The sequence below is a fragment of the Sturnus vulgaris genome, chromosome 1 (genome assembly GCF_052056855.1).
Source record: "Sturnus vulgaris isolate bStuVul1 chromosome 1, bStuVul1.hap1, whole genome shotgun sequence".
NCBI lineage: Eukaryota > Metazoa > Chordata > Aves > Passeriformes > Sturnidae > Sturnus > Sturnus vulgaris.
The window spans coordinates 24,766,533-24,793,689 of record NC_142243.1 but is presented as its reverse complement, the minus strand read 5'-3'; the positions used below and the strand labels follow the sequence as shown (position 1 = coordinate 24,793,689).

General features: G+C 36.5%; 1 protein-coding gene across 4 annotated transcripts in view; it reads left to right on the top strand.

Moving 5' to 3' along the window:
- The window catches only part of SLC25A13 (solute carrier family 25 member 13), a 102,398-nt gene that overhangs the window by 51,474 nt on the left and 23,767 nt on the right, over positions 1–27,157 (top strand). For all 4 annotated transcript variants that reach the window (XM_014878486.2, XM_088161890.1, XM_088161903.1 and 1 more), the window contains 9 exons: positions 1,695–1,834; positions 8,351–8,497; positions 10,067–10,205; positions 11,025–11,118; positions 11,389–11,473; positions 13,652–13,736; positions 14,189–14,347; positions 20,968–21,020; positions 21,955–22,035. In XM_014878486.2, the coding sequence (XP_014733972.1) occupies positions 1,695–1,834; positions 8,351–8,497; positions 10,067–10,205; positions 11,025–11,118; positions 11,389–11,473; positions 13,652–13,736; positions 14,189–14,347; positions 20,968–21,020; positions 21,955–22,035 (983 nt within the window). The remainder of the gene's footprint in view (positions 1–1,694; positions 1,835–8,350; positions 8,498–10,066; positions 10,206–11,024; positions 11,119–11,388; positions 11,474–13,651; positions 13,737–14,188; positions 14,348–20,967; positions 21,021–21,954; positions 22,036–27,157) is intronic.

Sequence of the window (27,157 nt, the reverse complement as noted above, 5' to 3'; positions counted from 1 at the left end):
GAAACTACAGACTGGGTTGTGAGATGGGAAGAGGTCTCCAGTTTCATTTTTGCTCTCTCTGTGAAGCCTTCTTGCTTTAGACCAACCTATTCTTGTGGGTGATACCATCTGCAGGGCTTTTGGATCGGTGCAGCATAACACCTGCCACTTTCATCTCTTTGTGACTGTTTTTTTCTATGTTTTTATTCTTCATTTACTTTGTCTCTTCCTGACATCTTCCTACCAGCTGTGCCACTTTCCTCTTATTTTTTCTTGCTTCCTTGCCTAAAAGAGGGAATTCCACTCTGGTTTGATTTCCCCGAATCAACAGAGCTGCTGTTCCTGCCTGGCATGGACTGAACCAGAAGCTGGAACTCAACATGCAGAAGAGACAAGACCTCATCACCCCAAGGAGTCAGCTCCCACCTTTGCCACAAGCACTAGAATGAGCTGGAAGGCGGCTCCCAGTCCTGGCAGGCAGAAGCTGGCTCCAGTGGGGTGACTCCCAGCTTGTTCTGAACACAGGCAAGCACTAAGCTGTGCTGATTTCCTCAACCCCAGGCACCAGCCGTGCTTGGGAACTGGCTAACAGCTCTGCTGCTCACAGAGACAGACAGGAGCTCGTGGTTTGGACTCCTGGTCTTTCTTCCACAAGGCGTGAAGGGAGCAGACCAGCTCTTGGCCCAGCCTGTGGGTAGGGAGTGACTCCTGGGAACCATCTCTTTATGCTCACAGGAGCTCACAGGAGACAAGAGCTGGCTCTTGGCTTGAGTTGTTGGAAGAGTCATACAGCAATTAGGAAGGCACCTAGCAGCTGGGAACCTCTAGCCTTGAGCTTGTCTTCAGAGGATATCTTTGTCCTGTTTTTTTGGCTGAGACAAAACTATCATATTGAAGTGGGCTCTGTCCTTTGAGACAAGTACTTGCTCAGATCTCATTGCTGTTTTCATTACTTACAGTATATGCTGTCTAGTTGCAGAAACGTGGTCCTTACTGCTGATTGTGTAGCAAATATTTGCTTCTTCATGGAAACTGCTGTGTATTACCAGTCTGCCAAGTGTGTAGCAAATAGTTGCCCAGTTGCGACTACTAAATATGAAGCTTGTATTTAGGTGGGATCCTACTTGTCATGCTGCTCCCCTCCTTGTCGAAGAGATTTAGGCTTAAAGTCTGCATAGTGCTGGTGATAAGTTTTTATTCCTGCCTGCCGTGTCTCCCCCCATCCCCTGTCCTGCTTGTCACTGCTCTATAAGTAACTCCAGAAGAGAGGATCTTGAAATAACGGTGTTTTTGTAGTTGATTTGTTTGAATGTGGAGAACTCTGGGAAGAATTCAAAAGCCTGACTTATAATGACACAAAACTTTCATTGTTAGCAGCTTGAAAAGATTATGCTGAAAATCAGTTAGCTTTAGTCATCTTTTTATAAATTGTCTTTTAATTTTAATTTTTCCTTGTTTGAATTTGAAACTTGAAATATCTGAGTTTCTTTTAATTAAATGCTGTGGGTATAAAACTTCACAAAAATATTTTTCAGAAACTATTTGTGAGGGTGATGATTTGCGTGAACAAAAAACATTAGGTTTGCTGTACAATATGTTACTAATTTATATGAGCAGGATTGCTTTCCTGTTACAAAATATCCTATTTGTTTATATGTTTGTCTCTATTGTTATTTTATTTTATTACTAAATGAACATTTTTCTTTTCTTCCCAGAGGATGCTAAACAAGTTTTTGGCCAGACCACGATTCATCAGCACATTCCTTTCAACTGGAATTCAGAGTTTGTACAGCTGCATTTTGGAAAGGATAGAAAAAGACACCTAACATACCCCGAGTTCACTCAGTTTTTACTGGTGGGTCTAATACAGTATGATTTCTCAAGAGTAATAAGAAGGATGCAAGAATCAAAGTATTTGCAAACTTGCCATATACCATGCTGGTAGCAAAGTTGAAATATACACCAAGTGTAGGCTTTTACATTCAGAGTGCTGGAGTTGTATAATATGTTGATAAATAGGATGTGCTATTGGCAAAACTGCTGATTCAGGCTAGCTGTTTTTTTTTTTCCTTTGCTTTTGCATCTGTTTGCAGAAGGTGACTTTTTTCTACAGGGTTGTGTAGACTTAGATGTGAAATTAAAAACCTAGACTTCGATGTCGGAAAAATCTCCTGTATTTTTAAATATACAAGTCAAAGAATGTTAAATTACAGTATTGAGCATTTTGGACTCCACTTGCCAGACTTGTATTAAGAAGTAGTTCTGTCTGTAAACAGCATGTTTACCAAACATATATTTAATTCAGAGTTCATATCCAGTAATATTTGTTACAAGCTATTTCCACACACTTTTGATCTTTTTTGAATTAAGCTTGTCTTAGAGAGGGAAAATTTGCTTGTATCATATAAAGAATAAAATACTACTCTTTGCAAGGAGTTCTTGGCTATTCATGCTTCTGGGTACTTTGTTACAGGAAGTAAACTATTACGCTAATAAAATAATAAAATGAAATACTGCTGTATTTCAGCAGTACTGTTAAAAATAGTCTTCAGTAGGAAAAAAGGTGAAGCACGTGAGTTTCTTATTTGTATTCCTCCTGAATACTTAATGCCTGTATTAGTATTTACACTAGAGAGTTTTAAAATGGGAACCTGCTTCAAGACTGCAAGGTTTCTTTTTTTCTTGTTTACACAAGTATGTTAGTTCACAGTAGGAGGTGGTATCATTTTGATGAGGAATAATTAAGATAATGCTATTGAGACAAATGTTTCAAATTGACTTTGTAGAACAGAGGCTAATTAACTTTGTATGAAGAGGACGTCAGGTATCACATGATTAAATCATATTCCCTTAGGCTTTTTATTGACTATTGTAACTCCAAAGTAGCTAAGATATAAACCAGTTTTGTGACAGAAATAGGAATCAGAATCTCTTTTGAATGAAAAAGCAAATGTGCTACTTGATTAGGAAAAAATGCCTCTAGCAATGTGTTCTGGTATCTCCTTCCAACTACAGAATAAGCCTAGTAAATGTATCCTGATATTGGTGGTTTAAAGTCACAGTTTTAACAAAGTACCAGTCTTGTTTGCCTCATCTCTCTATTTGCTTAGAGATCTGAGGAAAACCTGTAGAAAAACTCAGAGTAAAAATACTTTCTCACAGTTAAAAAAAAAAAGAAAAAAAGGAAAAAAAAGGGTGTGTATGTGTGTGAGGGTTGTTGAGAGAGGCTAAGAGAGGTTAGAGTCATGTACCTAAAAAAGCTTGTAGTGTTAAGACTGGGTATTTGGAATATTTGAGTTCTTTCTTTGGGTTCTTTTGTGTTTTTTACTTGAATTAGGAAAAGCAAGCACTGAGATGGGAGTTTTCTAACTTTGGAGATTAGTCCTCACTGTTAGGCTTTCTCATCTTGTGGAGAGATATTCCTCTTATCTGACAGAGGACTTTTCTCGGTTGGGATGATACTGTGGGGATAATTGATTGTGATGGAAAATGTCAGTGGTCCTAATGAACCAGCCATCCCTTTTGGTGATGATCTATATAGGCCAGAAACATGGGAGGAAGAGCATAAGCCAGGAGAATAAGGATGACAGTTCTAGTTGTCTCTGGAGAGGTGAGATGCACTCAGGAAAAGTTCTAATGCTGCTAATAAAGATGCTTTCAGCATTGGTGCAGGCAGCAAGGATTTTCAAATAAATTAATTGTCCTAAGACTGCTGAAACTGCCTATTATCAGTACAATCTATTAGGATGCTCAGTCAGTCACAGTCAGTCACAGTAATTGGGTACATCTGTTTACCCACTTTCTAGAACTGTAAATCCTTGCATCACATAAGTTTCCCTGCTGATTCTTGCCTTGCAGCATTGTATTACAGATGCTGAAGTTTGAGCACAGAAATGGCTCTCAGCACAAAGTGGAGAGTTACTGTTCACAGGCATGGAAATCTTCCTTTAAGCTCTGTAACCTTTGGTACTCAGCCTTCCCTTCTGACATTCTGCCTGTGCATGAGTCAGTCTTTTTGGTCTGATGTCTAGACCTTGGACCTTAGACAGCAGGAGACCACAGTGGATACCAAATTACCTTTCTGCATTCCTGATGTGTGAATGCACTTTACATTGCACTTAACGTGGACCATATGGTTGTCTAAGGTGCTTCAGGTACTGCTTTGTAAGTACAATGCAATTTGCAACTTTTAATGGAATAATCTAGCTAGATTCAAATTCCTTTACATTGGGTCCTATTATATCACATAAACTTGTTCCATGATCATTATCTGTTGCAGCATTTGGACTAATCATCACTTCTGGCAAAGCTCAAGGTTCTTGGAAAATAACATTAGTATATTTTATCCATGCACAAGATAGATCTCTTGTGGCTTTAAATATGAAGTGTTTATATGAGATTCTGAATATTTATATCCTGCCAGCACTTTTTCTGTCTGCAAAAACAGAGATGCCTGGAAGTATAGCCTCCAAACTCTTTGGCTCTAATACAGTTAACAATGTATTTGCATCAGCCTAGAGCTCAAGGTGTGTTGTTTTACCCTCCTCATTTGCTCGCTTAAAATTAGCTCATCTATCTATGTATATATCCATGTATGTGTTTGGATTTGGTCATGTTCCATCATCACTTAAGTGGCAAGTCTGCCTTATGAAGAGCAACATCAGCCCCTTTCTCAGCATGTAAAATCTATTCCACACAATAAATTTTAACATATGCTTATATGTAGGCCTGGTAAAACCATTTCTGCATTGTCTGGGAATTTATTTGTGCCCAGAATATTAGTTGATGAAGTAGTACTCTCTTATAATTGAACCTTGGGATCTACTCCAGTGGCAAAGACTGTGTTATATCTGATGACTTGTAGATCCATTGGGATGGAATGCAAACATAAATTTCTATCTAAGTGGAAGGTAAAGAAGCTTTTAATGAACTGTAAGTGAAAGCTGAGGTAAAATCTCTAAATAGGAAATAATTTCATTAGAATTCTGGTGCTATGATCTATGAATTAATTTTTCAAAAAGTCTTAAGCTACCTGAGGGAATTCTGGACTTCCAGCATCAAGGAAGATGCATATTTTCTATGTATATCTAAGTTTACAGAAAGTCTAGTTGGAGAATGTAAGGATGTGTAATTTGTATTGCAAAGTAATGAGTATTGTATTTTTTTAAACCTCAGTCTGTCTAGGTAAAATAATATGGGACTGAAATAAAATTTATTAATACAAATAAAATAACAAAATTATTGCAAGTCAGACAGCATCTCTGAAGACTGCAGCTTTGCTTTATTTCAGTTTTTCAGTTTATTTTTAAGGGTTTTTTTAATATTAGCTGCATATACACAACATGTTGCAAACATAAAGAATTTCATGCTAAATTGCCAGTAGCTACTGAACTCATTTTGAAACATAGTTATGCTTTGAGTTGTCAGAAACATGGTTATGCTGTGAGTTGTGTCAGCTTTCAGGCATGGAGGCTGAGGGAATGGATAGCCTTTTATTTTGAAGTAAACACTAAGGAGTTTATTGCATTAACATGCACTGTGCAGTGATTAGAAAAGTGGCATATATCTGGTTTGTTTGTGACAGACTTTATAGTTCTGTCTGGAGTTTAGTTCTGAGTTTTTTACCGTGTGATTGTCTCTGTGTTGTTGTGTGCCATACTGCTGCCGTCCATGGCCATGGTTTGGAAATGTCATGCGGCTGAAGATCCCTGTGCTTCTTTCTTCTTGGTGTAACTAGAAAATGTTTAGCACTGCTCAAAATAACCATAGCCTAAAAAGTCTCTACCTTTCTGAGGTCAGTCTTCTTTATATCTGTGCAGTACGTGTAAACCATTTTGAATTTGAACTGGAACTTAGTTTCTGAACTAAGGAGGAGGTGTGAATAGGGAGTTTCAGAAGACTGACATCATCCCATTCAGTTTTGTCTTGCTGTCTGTCTACAGTTAAATGGATCTTTTCTGGCTGACAAGAAGATGGGTAAATGGCAGCACCAAGACCTTGACATTGTGTTTAACCATGTGGGATAATTATCTCCAGTGGGCTCCAGTTTACCAAGGAAATTGGAAAGAATCACGTTAGCAAGGAGAGGATGGGGTGTTTTGGCTTGTTCTCAGCTGTAGTATTAGCAGCCTTTTTGCAGTTACCTGGGTGATGACAAGAAACCTGCCCTTGGTGCACCTCTTTGGAGCACGAGCCCTGCTTTATTCTGTGGCTAAGACATCACTGTCAGCCAAGGTCACACCAATGGTCACTGATGGGTGTACACAGACAGGAACAAGTGGTGTCCTTTTTTTACTGCATTTTAGTGCTAGATTCTGTCAACTAAACACTGCCAGCAGTTTCAATGGTTAAAAAAATTGAATGAGAGAAGGAGAATAAAGCAACATTCACTGTTTCCCACGTAATCCTTTTGCTAAATACAGGTTTTTTTCTGGTGGTACTTCCATTTAATGACAAACATTTTTGTTCATTTGTTCATACATTGCTACCTGCTAGGTGATATGTATTTAGGATACAAGCTTTATTATACTTAACACCTCTGCAGAGCTCTCTGCCTCCCAGGTAGTTGCCTGTCTCAAGCTGACGAAGTCTTTTTGTGTTTTTGTGCTCATCTTACCATAAACGTTCCAAAATTGCTTCCTTCCAAATTTCTGTTGAAATTATAGTCTCAATTGGAGTGAAGTAAGAACTTGCATGGCTGCATCCAGCCAGAGTGAGTATTATTGCTGAATTGTAACTCTTCAGCTTAGGGGTCTGTAATGTAAAGAAAATGTGGCTGAACTGAAATTGTACCACTTCGAATTATAACCCCCACCAGCATTTCCCATCAAAAGAAGAAATTTCAGATTAATTCTGGAGTGAAACATTGATCAGTCTTTTCCCCCTACCCCTTTCCTCCCTCTGCCTAATGTATTAGGAAGCTTTCATCACACAGGGTACAGTGCTGTAATTAGAAATTAGGACTAAAATTAGTGAAGTCAGAAGGCTGAAATAAAAAGACAAGCATCGTTTGAGTGGCAGCATGAACTAGTGAATAGAAGGAGGGAGGAATGGCATCTGCAGGCCTCTGGAAGTAGGTCTGATCCTACTCTGAATTTGCCTTTCACCCTTCACTCTTTATTTCCTTAAATGCTGCTGTGACACAAATATCAACTTACAGGAGATCATATTTACTGTGAATACTTCATGATGGTGATTCTTGACTAGCTCAAGTCTTAGATTAGTATGTATTTTAAGGCACATATTTGCAAATATAAAAAGGAAATAGTTGGATAGTATCACAATCTACTGCAAGACTTGCTCAGTATTTCTGACATAGTTTTGCTCTGACTCCATTTTCTTAATAACTCACTATGAATATGTATTCAGAATAAGCACTGTTTTTCCAGTGAAGAAGTTTTTATAATCCTTGAAAGTTAATGTATGGCAATGATTTGTGTTCCTTTATTCAGTTATAAAATATAGTTGGGAACTTTAACTACATCACCAAAGGTGTTTCTTTCTTTTACAAACCTGTAGAACTGAACAAAAATTCATATGCAATATCAAGTTATAATCTGTGCACGATTGTTCCTTTTAAATGAAGAAAAAAAAAAGAAAGTAGCCTAACAGTAATTTAAGAAGAAATGGTGAAGGTCACAGTAGGAAAAGATACAACTTGAGAGATTATATACCTTTTTACTTCTCTTATCTCTCAGTAGTACATTGAGATCACAAATTGAGATTATCAGGTAGTTGTATCAGATAATGTTTATGTCTGTTACTACTACTGAAATACTGAGAACTGATCTTTAATCAGTCATGATACAAGGAGTTCTAAATTAAACTGCTGTTGTCTTTTGTAGACAAATAACTTTGTTTTAAATGAGGCTACTCTTTGAGGGAATCCTTTCCAGATTAGTAGATGTCTACATGGAAATTTCTGTTGATTTCATTGTGTCCTTGTTTGGGGAATAGTGAGTGCTTTTACAGAAAGTATTTTGACCTGCTGTGACACATGCAATAAACTGGATAATGCACATCATGGAAAACTTTAATGTTCATGAGTGGAAGAGTACTTGCACTGGTATGTTGATATGTGTTCTCCATTTCTCATTTCAATGAGTTGAATGACATAATTTCCAGACAGCAAAGAAACCATGATGTTGTCCTGGGTGCTGAGGTCAGTGACAGAGGCCATAGGAAAGGCTCAATAGAAAAGGCTGAAATTTACATAAAATGTACATACAGCAGCCAGTTAAAATTAGATTACATGTAGTCGTGTTTTGTTAGGTATCAGAGTCTTGTAGGATTGCATTCCTTATATTAAATGTAACTGTTAAGGTGATTATTTTGAACCTAACTGCTGGTTTTTTTCCCCATATGTTTTCAGGAGATACAATTAGAACATGCAAAACAAGCCTTTGTACAGAGAGACAATGCTCAGTCTGGAAGAGTCACAGCTATGGACTTCAGGGACATTATGGTCACTATCCGGCCACACATGCTGACACCATTTGTAGAAGAATGTCTAGTAGCTGTGAGTAGTTCTGGTATCCCAGCTGGCAGACCTAGGATACAGATGTGGGATTCCTTTTCTTGTGTACCTTGACCACTACAGGATGTGTAGTCCAGCTTGAGGATGCATGTTTTGAAGTCCAGCAGTTATTATCTACACATATGAAAATTAACCCTGATTGCTGAATATACATCCTCAATGTTCTTGGTTTCCAGAGACAAAAGACAAAGCATGTAGATGGACCTTAGTAATGGCCTACAAATGTAGAGTTTGTCTTTTTTCCAGCCATTCCATCATGGTAAAGTGTGTGAAATATTTTTGAACACCATTACACCCAACTTAAGACATCATCCTCAAAGAACTTGCTTTGTAACGTAAATTCTAAGCTCCTGAGTGTAATTTCCAAGTACAGTGTATGAACAATGGGAAAATGTATGAACTGGGACATCAACCAAGGACATTCACTGTATCTTGACTGATAGTTGTTACATTTGACTGTATATTTTGTCTCAGTTTGGAGTGCATAAACTGAATTAAATACTGCAATTCTGCAATTTCACTGGAGAAAGACCACAGTTTATAATTTTGGGAACTTGTAGCAGCATATTCCAAGTAATCCAAACCTTGGCCATATTCGGGTTTGAAGATGTGCTTAAAGGTCTATTCTTCTTTGACTTGCAAGGGAAAGTTTCAGAGGGATGTGTGAAGTTATGAGGAGTGCAAACTCTGTCCAGAATATTAGAAGATGCATGCAGCAAAAAGCATAGCCAGAAGATTTAGGGACTGACAGTGAGACCTGGCACTCTCTTCCATGGTTCCCTCACAATCTTGTTACCAGCCTTCCTGGGTCATATGCTCTGTCATAAAACATCAGATAGGATTTTTGATTATCCCTCAAAGTCAGTTAAATTTTGGCAAGCTTATGCATATTTTTTTCAGAAATTTGCTTGATCATTGATCTTATTGGATCAATTCACTATTTAAATTATAATTTTTTCTGTGTGCAGACCCAACACCACTTTAAAACAAAGGTTTAGGCACAGTTCTCATTTGAAAATGAGTAACTGTTTGAACCTTATTGTTCCCATTATGTTTGACTGCTGATATAAGCCTGAGAGCTTACTGCTGGTTTTCCATGACTTGAAATGCCTGTGAATTTAAAGGTTTCAGTTGACCTTTTTCAGAATATGTTTTGGTTTTGTTGAAATGTTCTATATAGTAATATGCTTTACATGTAGAAGTAGATTTCCTCATTACTAGAAATAAGCCAACTTATGAAACATTTCCAACTGAAGCAGTACTGAAACTTGAACTTTTAAAATTACTACTGGTTATGTTGTTATAATCCTGCATATGTATTTGTTTAGGTTTGTAGGGTGGGGAGAGTTCTACATTCTGGTCATGATTAGTTTCAGTAACATAAGAATCTTTCATAGTTTAAAGTTCTTTATTTTGCAGGTTTTTTAAAAAAGCAATCCTGTGCTGCTGTCACTCTTGTAAAAGAATATTGTTTGAAAACTTTTATTTCAAGGTTTTTTAGTCTTGTAACAATCTCCTTTCTCTTTTCCTCTTTTACTGTCTGTACTCTAGGCTGCTGGAGGTACCACTTCCCATCAGGTCAGCTTTTCCTATTTTAATGGATTTAATTCTCTCCTTAACAACATGGAGCTCATTAGAAAGATCTACAGTACTCTGGCTGGAAATAGAAAAGATGTGGAAGTCACTAAGGGTTGGTAGAAATATTTGCAGTCTGGAAGTTTCCTTGGGTATTTGGATGGAGGGAAGGATCTCATCTGTATGTTTTTAAATCAGTGAGCTGGGGTGGGGGAAGCCTGCCTCATTACCATTCCTTGGTTTGCCCCTCAGTTTTGTACAGTCCTGTTGGAGTCCACCCTCCAGCTTTTTCATTTTGTTTCAATCAGAAAAAGGTCCTAGTAAACTGGCGGTGGGGGCAGGGTGAGGAAAGTATGTAAAGATATTTAAAAGTTTAAAAAACTTCCTAGGACTCCTGCCAAATTGGCAGCCTATTAAAGTGACCTTCAAGGGTAGTTGAAGAATTCCATAAACTTGTATTGGCGGCACAGTAAGCTGATCTACAAGCTTGGAACAAGATGTTATCTGCTATATCTAACCACTTTTATAGAGAATTCCCTGTGCAACACCAGAGTTTCATTAATGTGGCCTCCTGGGACTATGCATGAAAAGTTCCACATCTCATGACTCCTGTTTTGGGGGTTTTTCTTTGTTTGCTTTTTATTTTATATTTTTCCCTCTGACCTGCAGCTGATTGATACCGTATGTCAAATATCCTAAATCCTGCTGGTAGCACTAAGCTTTAATACCAGAGAGTTACATGAAGGACAGACTGTTTAAAGCACACATTTATATAGTGACAGGAACATTTCTATGTTGGGTAACTTACTCCCCTTCACCCTCCCCAGCCAGCGTCTTCTACTTTATTCTAAAACATAATGCAACTTTGGGATGCTCTGGATTATTTCTTCTCGTTTGATTTCATTTAATTTTCTGTGTTTTTATTCTGTTGTAGAGGAGTTTGTTCTGGCAGCCCAGAAATTTGGTCAGGTTACACCCATGGAAGTTGACATCTTGTTTCAGTTAGCAGATCTTTATGAGCCACGGGGGTAAGTAGAGCATTATCTATCCTTCTCTTCTCTTCTCTTCTCTTCTCTTCTCTTCTCTTCTCTTCTCTTCTCTTCTCTTCTCTTCTCTTCTCTTCTCTTCTCTTCTCTTCTCTTCTCTTCTCTTCTCTTCTCTCTCTTTTCTCTTCTTGGAAGGAGTGGGAGGTGGTGTTGGGGAACAGGAGAGTGTAGTGTAGTGGCCACATGCAGGTAACTTTTAGTGATCTGAAAACCAACCTCTGAGCAAACACTAATGTGAATTGCTTTCCTCAGGCGCATGACGTTAGCTGATATTGAAAGAATTGCTCCTCTGGAGGAAGGGACCTTGCCCTACAACCTGGCTGAGGCTCAGAGGCAGGTAAGAACAGAAGCCAACACGATGCTATTATTTGTTTCCAGTGCCAGGTAAATAGACAGCCAACCTCTTCCTCTTGTTGTCATCTAAGTTGCATTTCTCTTGTGCTCTGTAATAACTCTGAGGAGTAACATCTTGTTAGAATTTTTTTTTAACCTGTGTCATGTTCTCTCCATCTCTTCTTTGTGCCCCTTTCTCTTGGGCTTCATTTTGGCAGGCCAAACGTAATTTACTTTGGAAAGATAAAATGTATAGGAGTGTCACCCAGCCATTCAGTAAATATTAGATGCATGCCTAATTAAGGTGTTTATGTTTGGTGATTCCATTGGTCTGTGTTCTTTCTATTGAGGAAAAGAGACTTCCTACTTCAAATATGGATGATAAAATTCAGCATCTAGCCTATGAAATTGCAGCCCTTGTTCTGAACATATATGCATGTTCCTGGCTTCACAGTGTTCTCTGCTTTGCTTTATGCTCTGCTGAATATCAAATTAGGAGAACTTATGTATAGACGAACATCACAGTTTCAGTAAAAGTAATAATATTCTCGGCATGTCCAAAACCTAAAGGATATTTACTTTCAGTGGTATAACCACAAACAGACTTTTTTTTGGTTTTGAGGCCAAAGGAAATAGGAGTGTTCTTTAAATCAAACTTGTTGATCTTTTAGTTTTCGTATTATCTTATAATATTTTGTATTTTCGTTGACACAAGTTTCAATACAGATAAATTTGAAACTAACCCTTCTCTTTCTTTCTCTGTCTCTATTTTAAGGCAGTCTTAACTTTGTGTCTTGTGAGACTAAGGGTTTTTTGTTGGTTTTCTTTTTTCCTGCTCTGGGTCTGTGCAGAGACGCCAGTTTGACCACAATGAGTTGATCCAGGCTACATTTTTAGGACTACCAGGCCATAAGCCAGGCCTCTGTGTGTGTGTGTGTGTGTACACACGCGTCTCTTTTCCTTCTCTTCTTTCTTCTCCTGCCTCCCCTACTTGTGAACACCCCCACCACCGCTCTAAGACAGTATCTGGGATGGTGGTTTTCTGTTTGTTTGAGCAATGAGTAAATGGTGATGATGCTGGGATGAATTCAAATGAGTTGGCTCCCAAAAACTCACCATCTATTCCTAGAAGATTCCTAAAGGAGTTAAAAGCATTTGCATTGGGCTGAGTATCAAGTAATGTAAGTTACAATAGGTGGCAGTAAAAGGTAGACAAAATGAGTGATGAAAATAGCAACTTCCTCACTTTTTGCTTTGGAGCCGTTGTCTCTGCTACCATGCTTCACGGACTTCTGAGGCGAGGAAAATGAACCTGCTTAAATCTTACCATTTCTTCTGTCTATGTGTCCCACTTTTCCATTTTTTTCCCACCCAATTCCTTTTTAATGTCAGCTGCTTGATGCTGAGACTGAAAAGATTTTCACCTACATTGATACCTTCAATTACTTTCTGGTCAACTCCACCTATATTGAAATTAACTAAAAAGTAAACAAAGGAAAATCTATCCATATTTTTATTTTGTTGCTTTACTTGTAGTATCCTAAAAAGAACATATTGCAAAAAGTGCTAGTAAGTGTGAAAGACTTAATACCCCTGTAGAACTTTTGTTTTCTTTATTATTTTCTTTCATTAGGTAGCAATTTTAAATACAGAACACTTCTGAAATTTATTTTTCATTTAGTTGAATCTAGCACTCATAGACTGTGAGCAAAATGAAATTGTGAGAATGCTTTATGAAACCTTATTTTTCTTTAGCTAATCTGTGTGAATGCTTGCATGCTTGTTTTGGTAGCCTGAGAAGTAATAGATGTACCTGGTTTTGGCAACAGTAGGAATAAATTCCAAGCTGGAGTTGCTTTTAGCTGTAGATAATGAACGACTTAAGAAGCAATATGTAGGCCTTCATTTAGACCACATTTAGACCATTGATTTTAGAGTTCTATAATTTTGTTATGGTATCTATTTTCTTTGATATTCCAATCTGAATAGGCTGCCTTATATGACACTTAGAAATCAGTGGAAAAGAAGGAATAATTGAGAACAAAATCTCTAGTGTATTGTGGAATTTTTTCCAGGTATCCGTATACTTATATCTGTCTGATCATGAAATGTTCTCTTGGGAAATGAGATGTTTTGATTATTTTTCTTGTCTTTCCTTTTGTTTTAAATCCTGCCTTGACAGAAAGCTTCAGGCGATGTGTCTCGACCTGTTCTCATCCAGATTGCAGAATCAGCGTATAGGTTTGCCCTTGGTTCGGTTGCTGGAGGTTAGTCATGGCTGAGCAGAAGAATATTCATCTTCACTGTTTGGGTTTTTTCTTCTTTTCTTTTGCCCTTCTCCTCCTGCCTCTCATTTAAGTATGGGAGGCTTTTCACTCTTTCCCTTGGAGCTGTGTCTGGGGGATGGAATGACTGTAAGATTGAAGGGGAAAGGATCATCTGGTCTACCAGGATTTGGGAATTTTTGAGCTGTTGGAGTTTCCAGGTGTTATTGCTATCTGATTTGTCCCCAAACAAATTTCAGGAAAATGAAATTAATAATGAGGTAGGACTGGAAAGTGCATTTGGTTAAAACTGTGGGAGGTAGTTTAATGTATCCAGAATATATCATGAAGAAAAAAGATATAACTCATATGTTAGATGTAAATGTGAAAGATCACATTTGCAGTCAGTGCAAATGCAAAATCATGTTTTCTTATATCTTGAATTTTATTTGCAGCTGTTGGAGCCACTGCAGTCTACCCAATTGATTTAGTGAAAACTCGCATGCAAAACCAGCGTTCTACAGGTTCTTTTGTGGGAGAACTTATGTATAAAAACAGCTTTGATTGCTTCAAGAAAGTGTTACGTTATGAAGGTTTCTTTGGGCTTTATCGAGGTAAGTTTGAAAGGTGTTATATACTAATGATAAGATACTAGTAAGAGTTTTGTATGACTGGATTTTTAAGTCTTTTTAGTTCAGACTTCAGGTTTACTTCTTCACTGTTACAGGGGAAGGATTTGCGAATTTCTCAATAATCAAAACTTCACTGTAATGAGAACATTTCTGTAGGACCTCTCTGTCCTTTCCCTCCTCATCTGCCATAGGGGAATATTAGCAATTCCCTACAGCAAAAATACGTTGTTAGTGAAGTTCTTACTTCCTTAGCAGTGCTTAGTGCCAAGAGTATTTTGCCCTGTTTGGTAAGAGGTTAGATCATCTGTATTTTTTTGTTATTTGGAGTACTTTTTGTTGTGTTTCTTTTGAGAATAAAAGGTCTCTTGTGAACCAGTTGCATTTGCTTCAGTGATCATTGGAAATAGTCATCTTTATCAAGTTTTATGTATACCTTTTCGTAGGCTATCACTGTGGAGTCAGCCGGAGTGATTCACTGGGTTTCAGCCCACTTAGCTTTATATATATAACCAATACCCAAGTTACAAAGTTACCCATTGTAACCTGCCTTTGTAGGCAACGGAGAAAACCCCAAAATCTCTTGACCCTGTTCAGGATGTAAATCATCCTCACTTTAGGTATCTTAAATAAGTGCCTGAAGTTAAATGGTGGTTTTTTTTTCGTTCTATCCTTGTCCCAGTTGTGGCATCACTGGTTTCAGTTCAGGTAACTCAGAAGGAGTCGTAAAGAATCAGGAACCTCAGCATAAGATTCCAGTTCTTCTCTGTTGCAAAGTTAAAGTAAATTATATTTCTGATATCACAGTTACTGGCATCTTTTATCCCCTTCTGCCATATTCATAGGAGTGAATTGGAAACTTGCATTACCAATTTCATTTTTAGCCAGCTTGCTTAGAAACTTCTTTTCACTTGTAAAAAGGATAATATTTTAATGAAAGAAATTAATTGTTAAAAGCAGTTGAGTAAGGAATGAAGAACAGGGGATTTTAGTAACATATTGTTATGAACTGGCAAAGCTATGTGCACCTTAAAAAAAGTAACAGTTCATAAAACAATGTGGGAAACAAAACTAGGTGGTGTGATAGGTGTGCACACTATAGCATATGACCTGGGTTTCTGGGGGTTGGCTAAGTAGTTCCTCTGCAAAATACAGGCTCTGTAATTATTTCAGCATAATTGGAGATGGGAAGGCTCTCTTATTTACTGACTGAGTTTGAGGCCATTTTTGGAGTAGACATAATAATCTAATAAAGAGTACTGACATGGTCTCTATTTTGTAAGGATTTATAGCAGAGTCTTTCCAAAGTCCCAGTTATTACCTGAACCAAATGTATTCCTTGTAAATTTTTGTCTACTTATTCCAGCATTCTGAAAGAACAAATATGCATAATTCTACTATTACCTCCTTCTGTCTTATTGAAATTCTGATTTTTTTTCAGTGATTTTTTTCACCTGGGAAGAAAAAAAAGAGATAAAAACTCAGAAATGTCATAAATGCATGTTCTTAACTCTGTTTGCTTGTCCTGAATTTTGAATGATTTTTTTCATTGTCAGGTTTAGGGAACCTTAGGAAACTTCATCAGTATATCTTGCCCTTCCGTTCCCCATCATCTTTACTACTTTTCAGTTTTCCAAGGAATACTGAATAGTGAAATCTCAGATAGTTTGGTGGAGCTGAACTTCTAAGACCAGGCCAATAATCTAATTTCTGGATTATATGGTAGAACACCATCATTTTAGAGGCAAATTGAGACCTATGCTTCTACAAATTCTCTCCTTAAAGAGCACCCTGACTTAGCTCTTTTTTAAGAGGCAAATAGAGAAAACTGCTTAAAAATCTGGAGCTCCCTCTGTGCAGTTCTGTAAATTCGGACTGTTGCTTACTTTCTAAGGAGATGTTGAAGAAAGTTAAGGGGTTGAGAGTAGAAGGAAGTTTCTGGTTAAGCTTTGGAGAACAAGATTTGAAAGGAGCATTTTATAGATTAGTGTAATTACCTAATGTAATGCAGTAAACATTTAGCAAGAGTCATCTTATTCTAGTCCTGAATCCTACACTAGGTAGGACACACTATAGAGTACATTACTTTTTGCTACCTATTGGTCACTGCAATTCTTTCCTCAGCTGATTTGTTCAGGGTTAAGTCAATGTGGATGGTTTTGTCCCCACTGAAAGAGGGAGTAATCATTGGGAGACTTCTCCTTAGCTGAATAGATGGAAAAGCTTTTCAAAAATTGTGCTAGAAACATTTAGAGCAGTGGTCTCTTTGTCATGATGCACTTCAAGAAAGAAAGCAGAAATTATAAGCCCCACTCTGAACTTAGCCATTTCAGATGATATTTTTAATAAAAGGCTCATATTTCCATCCAACAAAGCAAACTGATTTTTCTTTTTTGTATCACTTGGAAAAACTTGGAAACCATGTTTTAAACCACTATCTCAGATAAGGATAAATTACACCATCTTGTGGATATATAGAGAGCACTAAATTTGGTTTGATGTCAGTTTGGTTCTAAGTATAATCAATGTTTCCACTGAGAAGACACTTGGATTAAAAAAAACCCAAAAACAAAAACAAACATGATATAAACCTCTGTAGAGTCTCTATAATATGCACTGTATGAATGCAGTGTTGTTAGCATTTTTTAAAGACTTTATATTTGAGATAAATTTTTCATCTGTCTCTCAGCATGGCTGAAAAGAATGCTCATCTCATATACCTGTGATTTATTGTTGTGTCTACGTTTATATCTGAAATGCATATTTAGAAACTCACAGGTATTTTTATACATGCAAATTTAAGAAAATTTTGAAAGCTGTGATTTGTCAAGGTCTTTTCCAACTGGTGAGGTCACCTATATGTCATAATAGAATTTTAATCAGAAGTCCACCTGATGAGTCACAGAATGCTTCACAGACTTAAGCAGTGCCTCCAGTAGAGATTATTTCACCCATACTTGATAGAAGTTTCATGGGAGTTTTAAGTACCAGAGATAAAATGTAGTTTAGGAAAATGTTTGGTAGCCATGCTGTTAATGCCACTTTGCCTAGAGGACAGAAAAGACAGGGAATGCTACTGAAGACACTGTCATCTGTGATCGTTAACTGTTCAGGAGCTTGTTTGTTAGTTTTATTTCTGTTGATGGTGCTTCTAGCCCTGCAGTGACTCCAAATGCCATCTAATTTAGATTTTAATGATTTAGACTGTGGCAGAAGCTTTCCTTCCAAATTATGCATGGAATACCATTTATATAGACTGGAACTACAAGCCTATTGTACCCTAAGTTCTGTCAAAGCACAAAATTTTCAGGAAATACCCCATTTCCAGTCTGAGGGAGCTATATTTGAGTGGCAACTGGTGATTAATTGTCTAGTTTATTGTATGAATCCTGTAATGGAAAAATGTGGCAGTATTTCATCACTGCCTTCCTTTAAGATGCCTTAATGGTTTCAAGTATTTTATGTAGACCGAGCAACAAAACTTTCAGTCACTGTTTTTTCCTAATATGAAGGGAAAATCACATCTGTTGCACAGTATGAAACTGAAGCTTCCCTGTTAGACATCTAAAAAACTTTGGCCAAGTAAGATTTTTGTTTCTCAGTGCCATCAGTACAGCTGGGCTGGACGAGCTGTTGTGTGTGTATTCACAATGTATTTAGATTGCTTTCAGAAAATAACTTGTAGGGTGTCACAAACCAAATGCAGCTTTTAATGCTCTCTCTTGCACATACCTTCCCTTCCCTGAGAGCCCCACTATGACAGTGTGTCAAATATGAAGTGGTACATTGTAATTGCTGCTAAAGAGCCTTGGATATAAAAAAGGCATTGAATAATGTGTTTACTATGTACTATACTAGCAGGCTGCCTATGTGAAAGATATTATGCTCTGATGTTATAAAAGGCATGCATTTTTAAGGCACTGTCAGACATTTCTAAGCCTGTTCTCTGTCTGTGTATGTCATATTGCTGATCTGCTAATGCATAGTAACACTGAGAAATTCCCCCTGTGTCAAGATAACCCCAATAGAAACATGACATTTTCATATGGGGCCTTTGATGTGCTTTCTTTCTTTCAAAACTTAGCATCTTTATCATGTTTAGAAATTTTTTGACAGTGTTTCAGGGCTCCCATCAAAACAATAAAGAAAGTAAAATTTAATTTTGATGGTCATAGCATATAGAATGCACAGGTACCACTTAAGAGATAGGTATGAGATCAAATGAAGGGTCCTTCTGCCTTCCTAAGATGCTGGAAACAGTAGGCCTTGCTGGTACCTTGTAAGGCTATAAAACTGAGTCTTAAAATTCATGCTACCTGTTGCAGAATACTGTCTACAATCTTGCAGTAGATATATCCAGCATTATCTGTAATTAAACTTACAAAGCACCTTTATACTATAAAATTGTGTGAAGTAGAGGCAGGGAAAGAGAAATATGTTCTAGGTTTTGGTTGTTCAGTTGGGTTTTTCTGCTGTTGTTTTTTTTTTTTTTAATGGCTACCTATTCTATTTAATCTTACTTCTCGACCTCGAAGTTTTATGGAAAGCTTTGAGTTGTAACAGTCCCATTCAGATTTGAGTACAAAAGAAATGAACCAGATGGAAAATAACTTGTGCCAAGATAAACCTCTTTTTCTTATGACTTCACAAGTGTTTTTACAAATACAAAGTTTTGGGAGCTGAAAAATAGTTAAAAGGGCATCTTCAGATCAGTTCAGTGAAAATGGATCTGATTTGTCCTGCTAATGTTGTTTCTAAGACTGGAGGCTTATGCAGCTATCAACTGGAGTACTTTTATAATTTTCATATCTTGATATTTTAGAGTGTCTTTTCTGTGATTTATTTGATAAAATATAGCTTGAAAGTCATGGTATATGTAGCTTGGATGTAATAATAGATGCTTATGTGATTTTAAAATTAATGACCTTTGTGTTTGGAATTATATCTGTTATATCAGACCTTAATTCTACTGGATTTGGCTTAAGATTAGGTAATGTGCTTTTAAAGTATATGGAACATCTTTTTAATCTCTGAAGATATAAAGTCATTTGCTATAATGTTTATATAAAGCCACACATGTCCTATAGCATGTTGTAAATATTATAGCAATTGCAAAGATAATTTTGTAATGAAAGAAATCCTGTTCATTTTATATTATTGTGTTTCCCTCATAGTGCTGCAGATAATGTAAAATTTAATTCCATAATTCTGAATGGCTTAATGGTTTTTCATTGAGGTCTGGTTTCAAGTCACTGGTACAAGTAAAACATTTTTAAGAAACTCAGATTCTGAAATTTAACTTACTCTGCAGAATCTCCTTTGGTTTTGAGCTACTGAGAATATGAACTTAGTCCTACTGTATTTTTTAATTTGAATATTCAGGCATATGATCATGATGCAGCATAGTTATCATGAGTAAATGTTACATGTATGTGTACATCAGCTGTACAAAGACATCAGTATATAAATATGCTTCTCCTGCTACCACAAACCAAATGCTACTTTTCTTCAATGTCAATTCCTTATTAAAAGCATCAGTAGGAACCAGCAAAGCTGATGGATGGTAGCAGGTTCAAAGAATATACTAAACCAGAGCATGTGCATTTTTCTCTGTATTATTCTGATATGTAGTTCTTTAAGAAAATGCTTTTCAGCAGGCTAACTTGTAAAACGTAATTGTTTTTTGGTTGGTTTTTTTTTTTCCAACAAAATAAAACCAAGGAGAGGTGAAAATGTTAGGCTTTGTAGAAAGTACCCAAACGTGCTGCCTGAACTGCTAAAGCAAAGGGCTCTGCACCAGGAGCTCTAGCTAGGGTGATTTTCTAACATTTTTGAATGTTGTCCTAATTTCATTATGCTGATGAATGCTTGCAACACCATTCTAGCTTCAGGCTTTTTTGGTAAGCTTTGCCTATTTTTAGGCTGTGTCATTCAAATGTTTACAAAATATCGACCATTCACTTCAAACAAGTGAAGTGACAGTCAGAAATTCACACTTCCAGTTCTGTAGCACATCACTTATAACAAAATAAAATAGAAAATTCCATACCTGGGTAGAAAGTAATATAACTTCCTTTGTTTTAAGAACTGATGATTTAGTTGGGCAAAGAGCTCAAAAATGCAGTCATACATGTTTGAATGTTTTCCATTATTTTGATTCCTATCCCCTTTGGTCCTGCCATCTAATGCCATAGTTTTTCCTAGAAAAAGGTACTGGAGTTTTGACTTTTGAAGTGAATGCATTGTGTATTTCACAAAATTAATTAGAAAGTCTTGATTTCTGTGTGAAGATGCAGAAAATGAAAGTCAGTTTAGTACAATACTGATACATTTGGCAAATCTGTATTAGTGTTTAAACATAAAATAAGCTAGTATGAATTAAAAAGAAAAAGAAACAAATATGTATAGACAGTGGTAGCACTTGAAGTGGTAGCACAAAGTTTGTTCTCAAAATTGAATGTTTAAGTACTCCCATTATATATAATAACACAAAATTGCTGTAAAAATCGCCTGTTTCTAGGTGCTGGTCTCTACATACATTTGTTGATTTGTTTGTTTAATACCAAGTTACTCAATGCCTTGAATTCTCTATTTCCATGTTACAGGTCTGTTGCCACAGCTATTAGGAGTAGCACCAGAGAAGGCCATAAAACTTACTGTAAGTTTGCAAATGGACTTTTTGCACATATGTGCACATTGTAAAATGCATCAAATTACAATTAGCAACTGTTAATATCTGACTTGTGAACAGTACAAGAGGCATACGAGTCTCATCCAGAGGTGTACATGTACATTTTAAGAATCTTACTGAAAACTTATTTTTGGACTCACTCCAAAATTATAACAAGCTTGTTCAGCTCATCTGCTTGTTTGTAAGTAGTATAGACCTTTGGTTTCACTTCTTAGCAATTCAGAATATTTACTTATTGAAGGGCTTTTGTTTTTGTATCTCCCCATTGTTCCTGTATGCATGATTCTAGTAAAGCAGGAGATAGATAATATGAGTATGTAGTGAATTGTTGATAAGAAAGGAACTTGTTTGTGTGATTTTTTTTCTAAATGTTTTACTTCTGTAATTTTGTTATTTCTTTAGTGTTTGTAAGGCACTTAAGAATTTCTTATTATAATCCAATCATGATATATTGTTTATTCACTGATAAGGTAGTATTCATCAAAGCTAGTAGTATGCATTAAAAAAAAAGGCACGTAATGTACTAATTGAATTGTCATTGTGTTAAATCTTAGTACTGAACATTCTGATATTAATTTGACACTTTATTTAAATTTTTAATATAGTAAGCACTTCTAAAATACGAATGTATTTTATAATTTTCTGATTTTTAAAATTACCTTATTAGTGATGATTTATTTTTTGAGTAGTGTGTATTTGAATTATGCAGAAAATTCTTCTTAGAATGAAGAACATAGCTTTAGAATATTTAATACAAAATCTAAGACTGATTTCTTTGATATCCTGTAGTTTGGTAGCTTAGTGGATGTATTTGCATTTTCATTTGCACAGAATTTGCAGCTGATGAGTGTTTTCTCTGACCTTTTAATTTATCAGCTTTCATAAATGTTTGTCTTTTAAGGTTAATGATTTTGTGAGAGATAAGTTTAGGACTAAAGATGGATCTGTCCCACTGGCTGCAGAAATTCTTGCTGGTGGCTGTGTAAGTATCCTTAATTTCCTTCATATGATATTCATGAAAGTGCATATAAGAGTAATTTGTGTGGACTAAGGCTTCTGTTTAACCACAGATCCGGTTCAAGAGCAGACTCTCCTAGAGCATCTCAGTTCTTTCCTAGATAGGCCAGCCGTTCTTGATGAAAGGGTAAATGTTTCTGTGCATCGTGCCTTTTAACTGTGCTCTGTAATTCTCACAGCTTAGAGTTTGTTTCCTTAATAAAGAATGTGTCTTTATTCATGTTGGCTGTAACTTATGGCCTAAAGAGGATTCATGCTAACCTTTCCAGAAGTTAATAATTAGTTACTACTTTGTGGCACCCACTCTATCACGTCACTTCTTTCCTGATGTGCTATTGCACCCACTAATTTTCACTTTTTGCAGTGATACTGGCTTTTTGAAATGGCAAAGACTGCTCATGCTTCTCTGAGTTCATAGGAGACGTAGGCTGTGTAATGTTAACTCAGTGCATAATGCATTCCTGAATGTAGGCTGTATTTAAAACCCACTAAGATTTTAGGAGTGTTTTCCTTGCACAAAGTAGTATCTTAATGAACAACTGGCATATTACTGGGTAAATGATAATACTTCACTATTTGGTCTAGTTCTGTCTGTTCATATTACAGCTTACTGTATCTCGTGTATTGATTTGTTCAAGCAAATGTAAATACTTTAGGTAAAATGAATAGTTGTTCAAAGACCTGTGCGTTTTACAGATAAAGAGCACTGTTTATTTAAAACAGCTTTGATCACTGGGGCTGAGCAATGTTGGTGTATTTTTAATCTATCTTTGTTTCTGCTGTCATAAGACAGATGAGGTCACATTTTCAAGCAGCTTCTACCTGTGTTGAAAACTATAGTGAGCACAACTTAAAAAAAATGCTTGCGTCTTAACCTCAGTAGGTGCGGAGATTTGTGCTGTGTGTGCTTGCAGAAAGTGAACCACGATTATCTGAGCCTCAGGGTGCAGTGGCTCGGTTGCATTGCAGGCTGAGAAGCCCTGGCTTTCTGTAATTCTCAGGAGATGGGGCAGGATTTGGCTGCTGTCTCACTGCTCCTTCTGTTTGATCACTGACCTGTTGTAGACTGCCAGGTAGGATCCCCTTGTTCTGTAACTTTAGGAGCATTCAGGGAAGAAAAAAAGAAGGGGAGGGAGAGAAGAATGTGGGTCTCTAAAGCCCTAAATAAAAAGCATGCTGTAAATGAAGGAAAAATGCAATAAAGTGCTTGCAGAGTAAAAAGTATTTGCCCCTTACACTAATAAAAAATCTCATGAACATAGCAGCCATAGAGAATTCAGCAAAATTTTCATTTAAAATGTCATTTGATCTAGAGTTTTTATTTTACAGACTGCTGTGAATTTTTTAATGCATTACAAAAAGCACTCTTTACAGAGACCTGTCATTCATGAGAATGCTGCTGCAAGCTTTTTGCCAGCAGTTCATTGTAAACTAAGGATCTGCTTTAAGAGATAGGTGGTTTCTGATATTTTAAATGTGCTGTAAATGTTGGCTTGTCCTAAATTTATATTAACAGTGAGATGCTGCATGAAGTTGTAGCAGTAGACGTGCAGTGGCAGAATGCCCTGAGTTTTCTTTTAACTATAGTGCTCCACTTAAGGGCATAGTTTGGTGCCAGGTAGATAGGTTGCAACTTGTCTCTTCTGCAGGTGGTCTTTGGGTTCTTTTGTAATTTTAAACCCAATTCAGACTAGCAACAGAGACTCTCATTATCAGCGGTGCCTAGGTTTTTTTGGGGTGAATTTTTCTCTCATGGTGTAAATATAAGTGTTAAATATGAGATGTCAAAGACATGCTTTTTCCTCTAGCTTTCAGCATTGTATTGGGCAGACTTTTTGTCCCTGTTTAAGTCATCGTGAAACCTGTGATTTCACTGTGGAAGCAGCACGGCCAATGTTGAACGCTCAGAAATTGTCAGTCTTGGATTTTTACCTCATTTCACAATGCAGTAGTCACTTATGTGGGAGGCAAGAAGGCAGGAGGGCATGATGTGTGAAAGTCTAAAAAGGGGAAGTCAACGAAGATGAATTTTCTAAGACACCTGCCCTATCACCTTTCCGCTTTCCACATATAATTCTCAGCTGGGATTGTTTTACAAACACAGATTTAAATTTTTCTTCTTCAGTGCTTCTGTTCCTTTTGAGTTTATTCATTGCTTATGCAAGAGCTGAGTGCTGGGATGCATGCTAGTTTGTAATGTTTTAAATAGCAGCCCTGTGAATATGGTATAGTAATAATACCTCAGAAAGGGAGGACAAGCAGATACTTGGATAGTTTGGGTTGTTCAGTAACACAAAGGGCTTTGAAGGGGTCAGTATCACCTGAGTAGCTCCACTCTGCTGTTTGCCCAACCATTGCCAGGCGTTGACTTTTAAGTCTCCAAGGAGTTCACTTTGCATCATAATTACTGTGAATTAGTACACATGGCTGACTTTTGCACTTGTAACTAAAGCTGATTGTTTCATTGAACAAGTCTTTTTCTGTTTTGTAAACTGTTTTCTCTCAAAAAAAAAAAGAAAGAAGAAAAGAAGAAAATAGATCTTTTATTTCATGACCTTGTGACACTTAATTCAGTTAACAGCCTGTTTCATAGCTTTTTATTACGTGAAGATGAAAGCGATAGGTTGGTTGAGATTTTTTTTTTGAGACCCCGAAGAATAGAATTAAAAGTACAACCTTTATACTTATGGAAGGCTGTTATGTAAATTACTAACACAAGATTTCCATCTCCTTTGTTAGTAAGAAATTTTCCTAATTACTGTAGTATTTGTTACCCATAAAAATGCATGTAGCTTTCAGATTTGCACAATGCCTGACACCCACCATGAACTCTGATCTCTGCTGTGCATTTCGGACTCACATCACTCATGCAAATCCTATATAGCCCTTTTCATTATGGGGCCAGGAAAAAGCTTCAGTTTCAAGGCACGGTGTAATGATGCTGTAGAGCTAAGATCTGCTGAGCATCTGAACCACAAAGCTGACTTAACCTTATTGAATTAAAATTGGCACAGATATGCTAGGTTTGATTTCTGCTAATGCTATAACTTACCTTCGGTGTTCCTTAATAAAAGGATGTGTAAGCTGTAAGTACAACTTGAAATATTTTTTTACAGTGGCAATAATCTTGACATTTCTGGAAGCTTTATTTCGTGGTCTTTTACTTGATTTTATATTTCAAATGAAAAATAATTTTAAGTCATTTCAAGTTTAGCTGCTTGCTTTTTAAAATCCTAATTCACTTACAAGCATCGCTTGAAAGTAAACTGATTTTATTTTTTACATAGCATTATATATTATTCTTATTTTTTAGAGTTATATTAACACATGGAAAACTCTCTTTGTAAAAGTGTCATAAATACTGTATTTGGGGTTTTGAGACTTTACCTTTAATACTAGCTTTTTAGGTGACAGTCATTTTGCTTAATACCTTAAATAAAGCAATTCAACATTCAATGAAGTTTGTGTAACTGGGAAGGAGATACAAATATGCAAAATAAAGAGCGATATAAAACATAAAAGAATATTAAGAAAAACAGAAAAAGGATTACAGCCTGGAAAGAAATCGCTATATAATATATGTTGCCTTGTCTGCATATATTAATACAATGATATTGGTAAGTAGGAGGCATAATTTTCAGCAAGAAAAGAGAACTACGTTTTGCTTTATTAACCTTTCCTTCTGCTCTCCTCCTTCTGAGCACAGTCTTTTCCTTCCCAGCTGCTCAGTGTGTGCTCACTATTAGCCAGCTTAAATAATCGAACACAGTAGAATTACAGATCCCATACAGATCTGCTTTTGTTTAAATTATCAAGGCAATTTTAGACATATTTTGAGAAAATTTATAGGAATCATAATGAAGTTAAAATGTATTGGACCTGCTTGGGCAGCCTCAACTCTGCTGTGGAACATAAAAATTAGATACGGTTAAGATGGAGTACAAAATCCTGACCAGAATTAATTTTTATAAGGAATGTGATATGAAATCCACGTGAATTGTGCCAAATAACAGATCCAGTGCAAATAGTTCTATTAACCTACTTAAAACATTTATTTTATGTTTCAGAAAGTAATAAAGATAAGTCCACATCTGAGCTACATTTTCTTTGTGGCATTGCAGTAGAGACAGAGAGTGTATAAACTGCATTTCGTACATTTATATTTCTTGCTTGCAAAAATTCAGACATTTGGAAATTGTGGAGTAAAGGAGACTGAAGGTGCCATTTTTGCTTTCATTAATAGGAAACCTAAATATGTTAACACAAGGGAAGCTGAGCTATGGGTAAAATTAAACAGCACTGTATATATGCCAGGGGAAGAAAATACCTGCATGTGTATCTGGGGAAAAAAAAAAGAAAGCAAACAACTACTGTCACATAGAAAAATTTTGGGCTAGTTTACTGACATAGTTAGATGAAGATGGTCATCTTGATGATTACTCTTATGACCTTTGACAGCAAATGGCATATGTTTCTTGAACACTTAGCAGATTTATTCTCAGAAATCTGTTCTCCCTGTGGTTGGGTTTCCATTACTTTCAAGGGGTGTGCTACCTGCTTGTGTGTGCCCAACTTTCACATCTGCTTTAAGGAAAACTTCAGAATCTCCTAGTATGTGCTTTTTTTCCCTTGATTAAATTTAAAGCTTTTTTTTTTGTGCATAAAATTGATGTTGTTCAATAAATTAATTAGATTTAAATTCTGTTTAACATAATGAATATAATGTAACTGAATATACTGTAATTAATCAGGTATTTTTAAAGTGTAGTATTGTTCTCTGAACCACTGTAATTGTAGTTATTTTAAGCATGCTGAAAATCATTTAAACTAGTTGTAAATTTTTGGTAAAAAAACCCCAACTAGATCTGGACCTAAATTTTACTTTACATTTGCAAACTCACTGTATTTCAACACTGCTTTATTTTAATTGTCTCTGATAAATTTTAATCTAATTTTAGATTTAAGCTTTATGATGAGGTTTGGGAAGGCAACATACAGTAACATGATAGCCTTTTCCAAGAGGTTGTACCAAAGGGTGGGAAAGTTACTGGTGTAAAGGTCCTACTTCTCTTTGACCTCACCCCAGA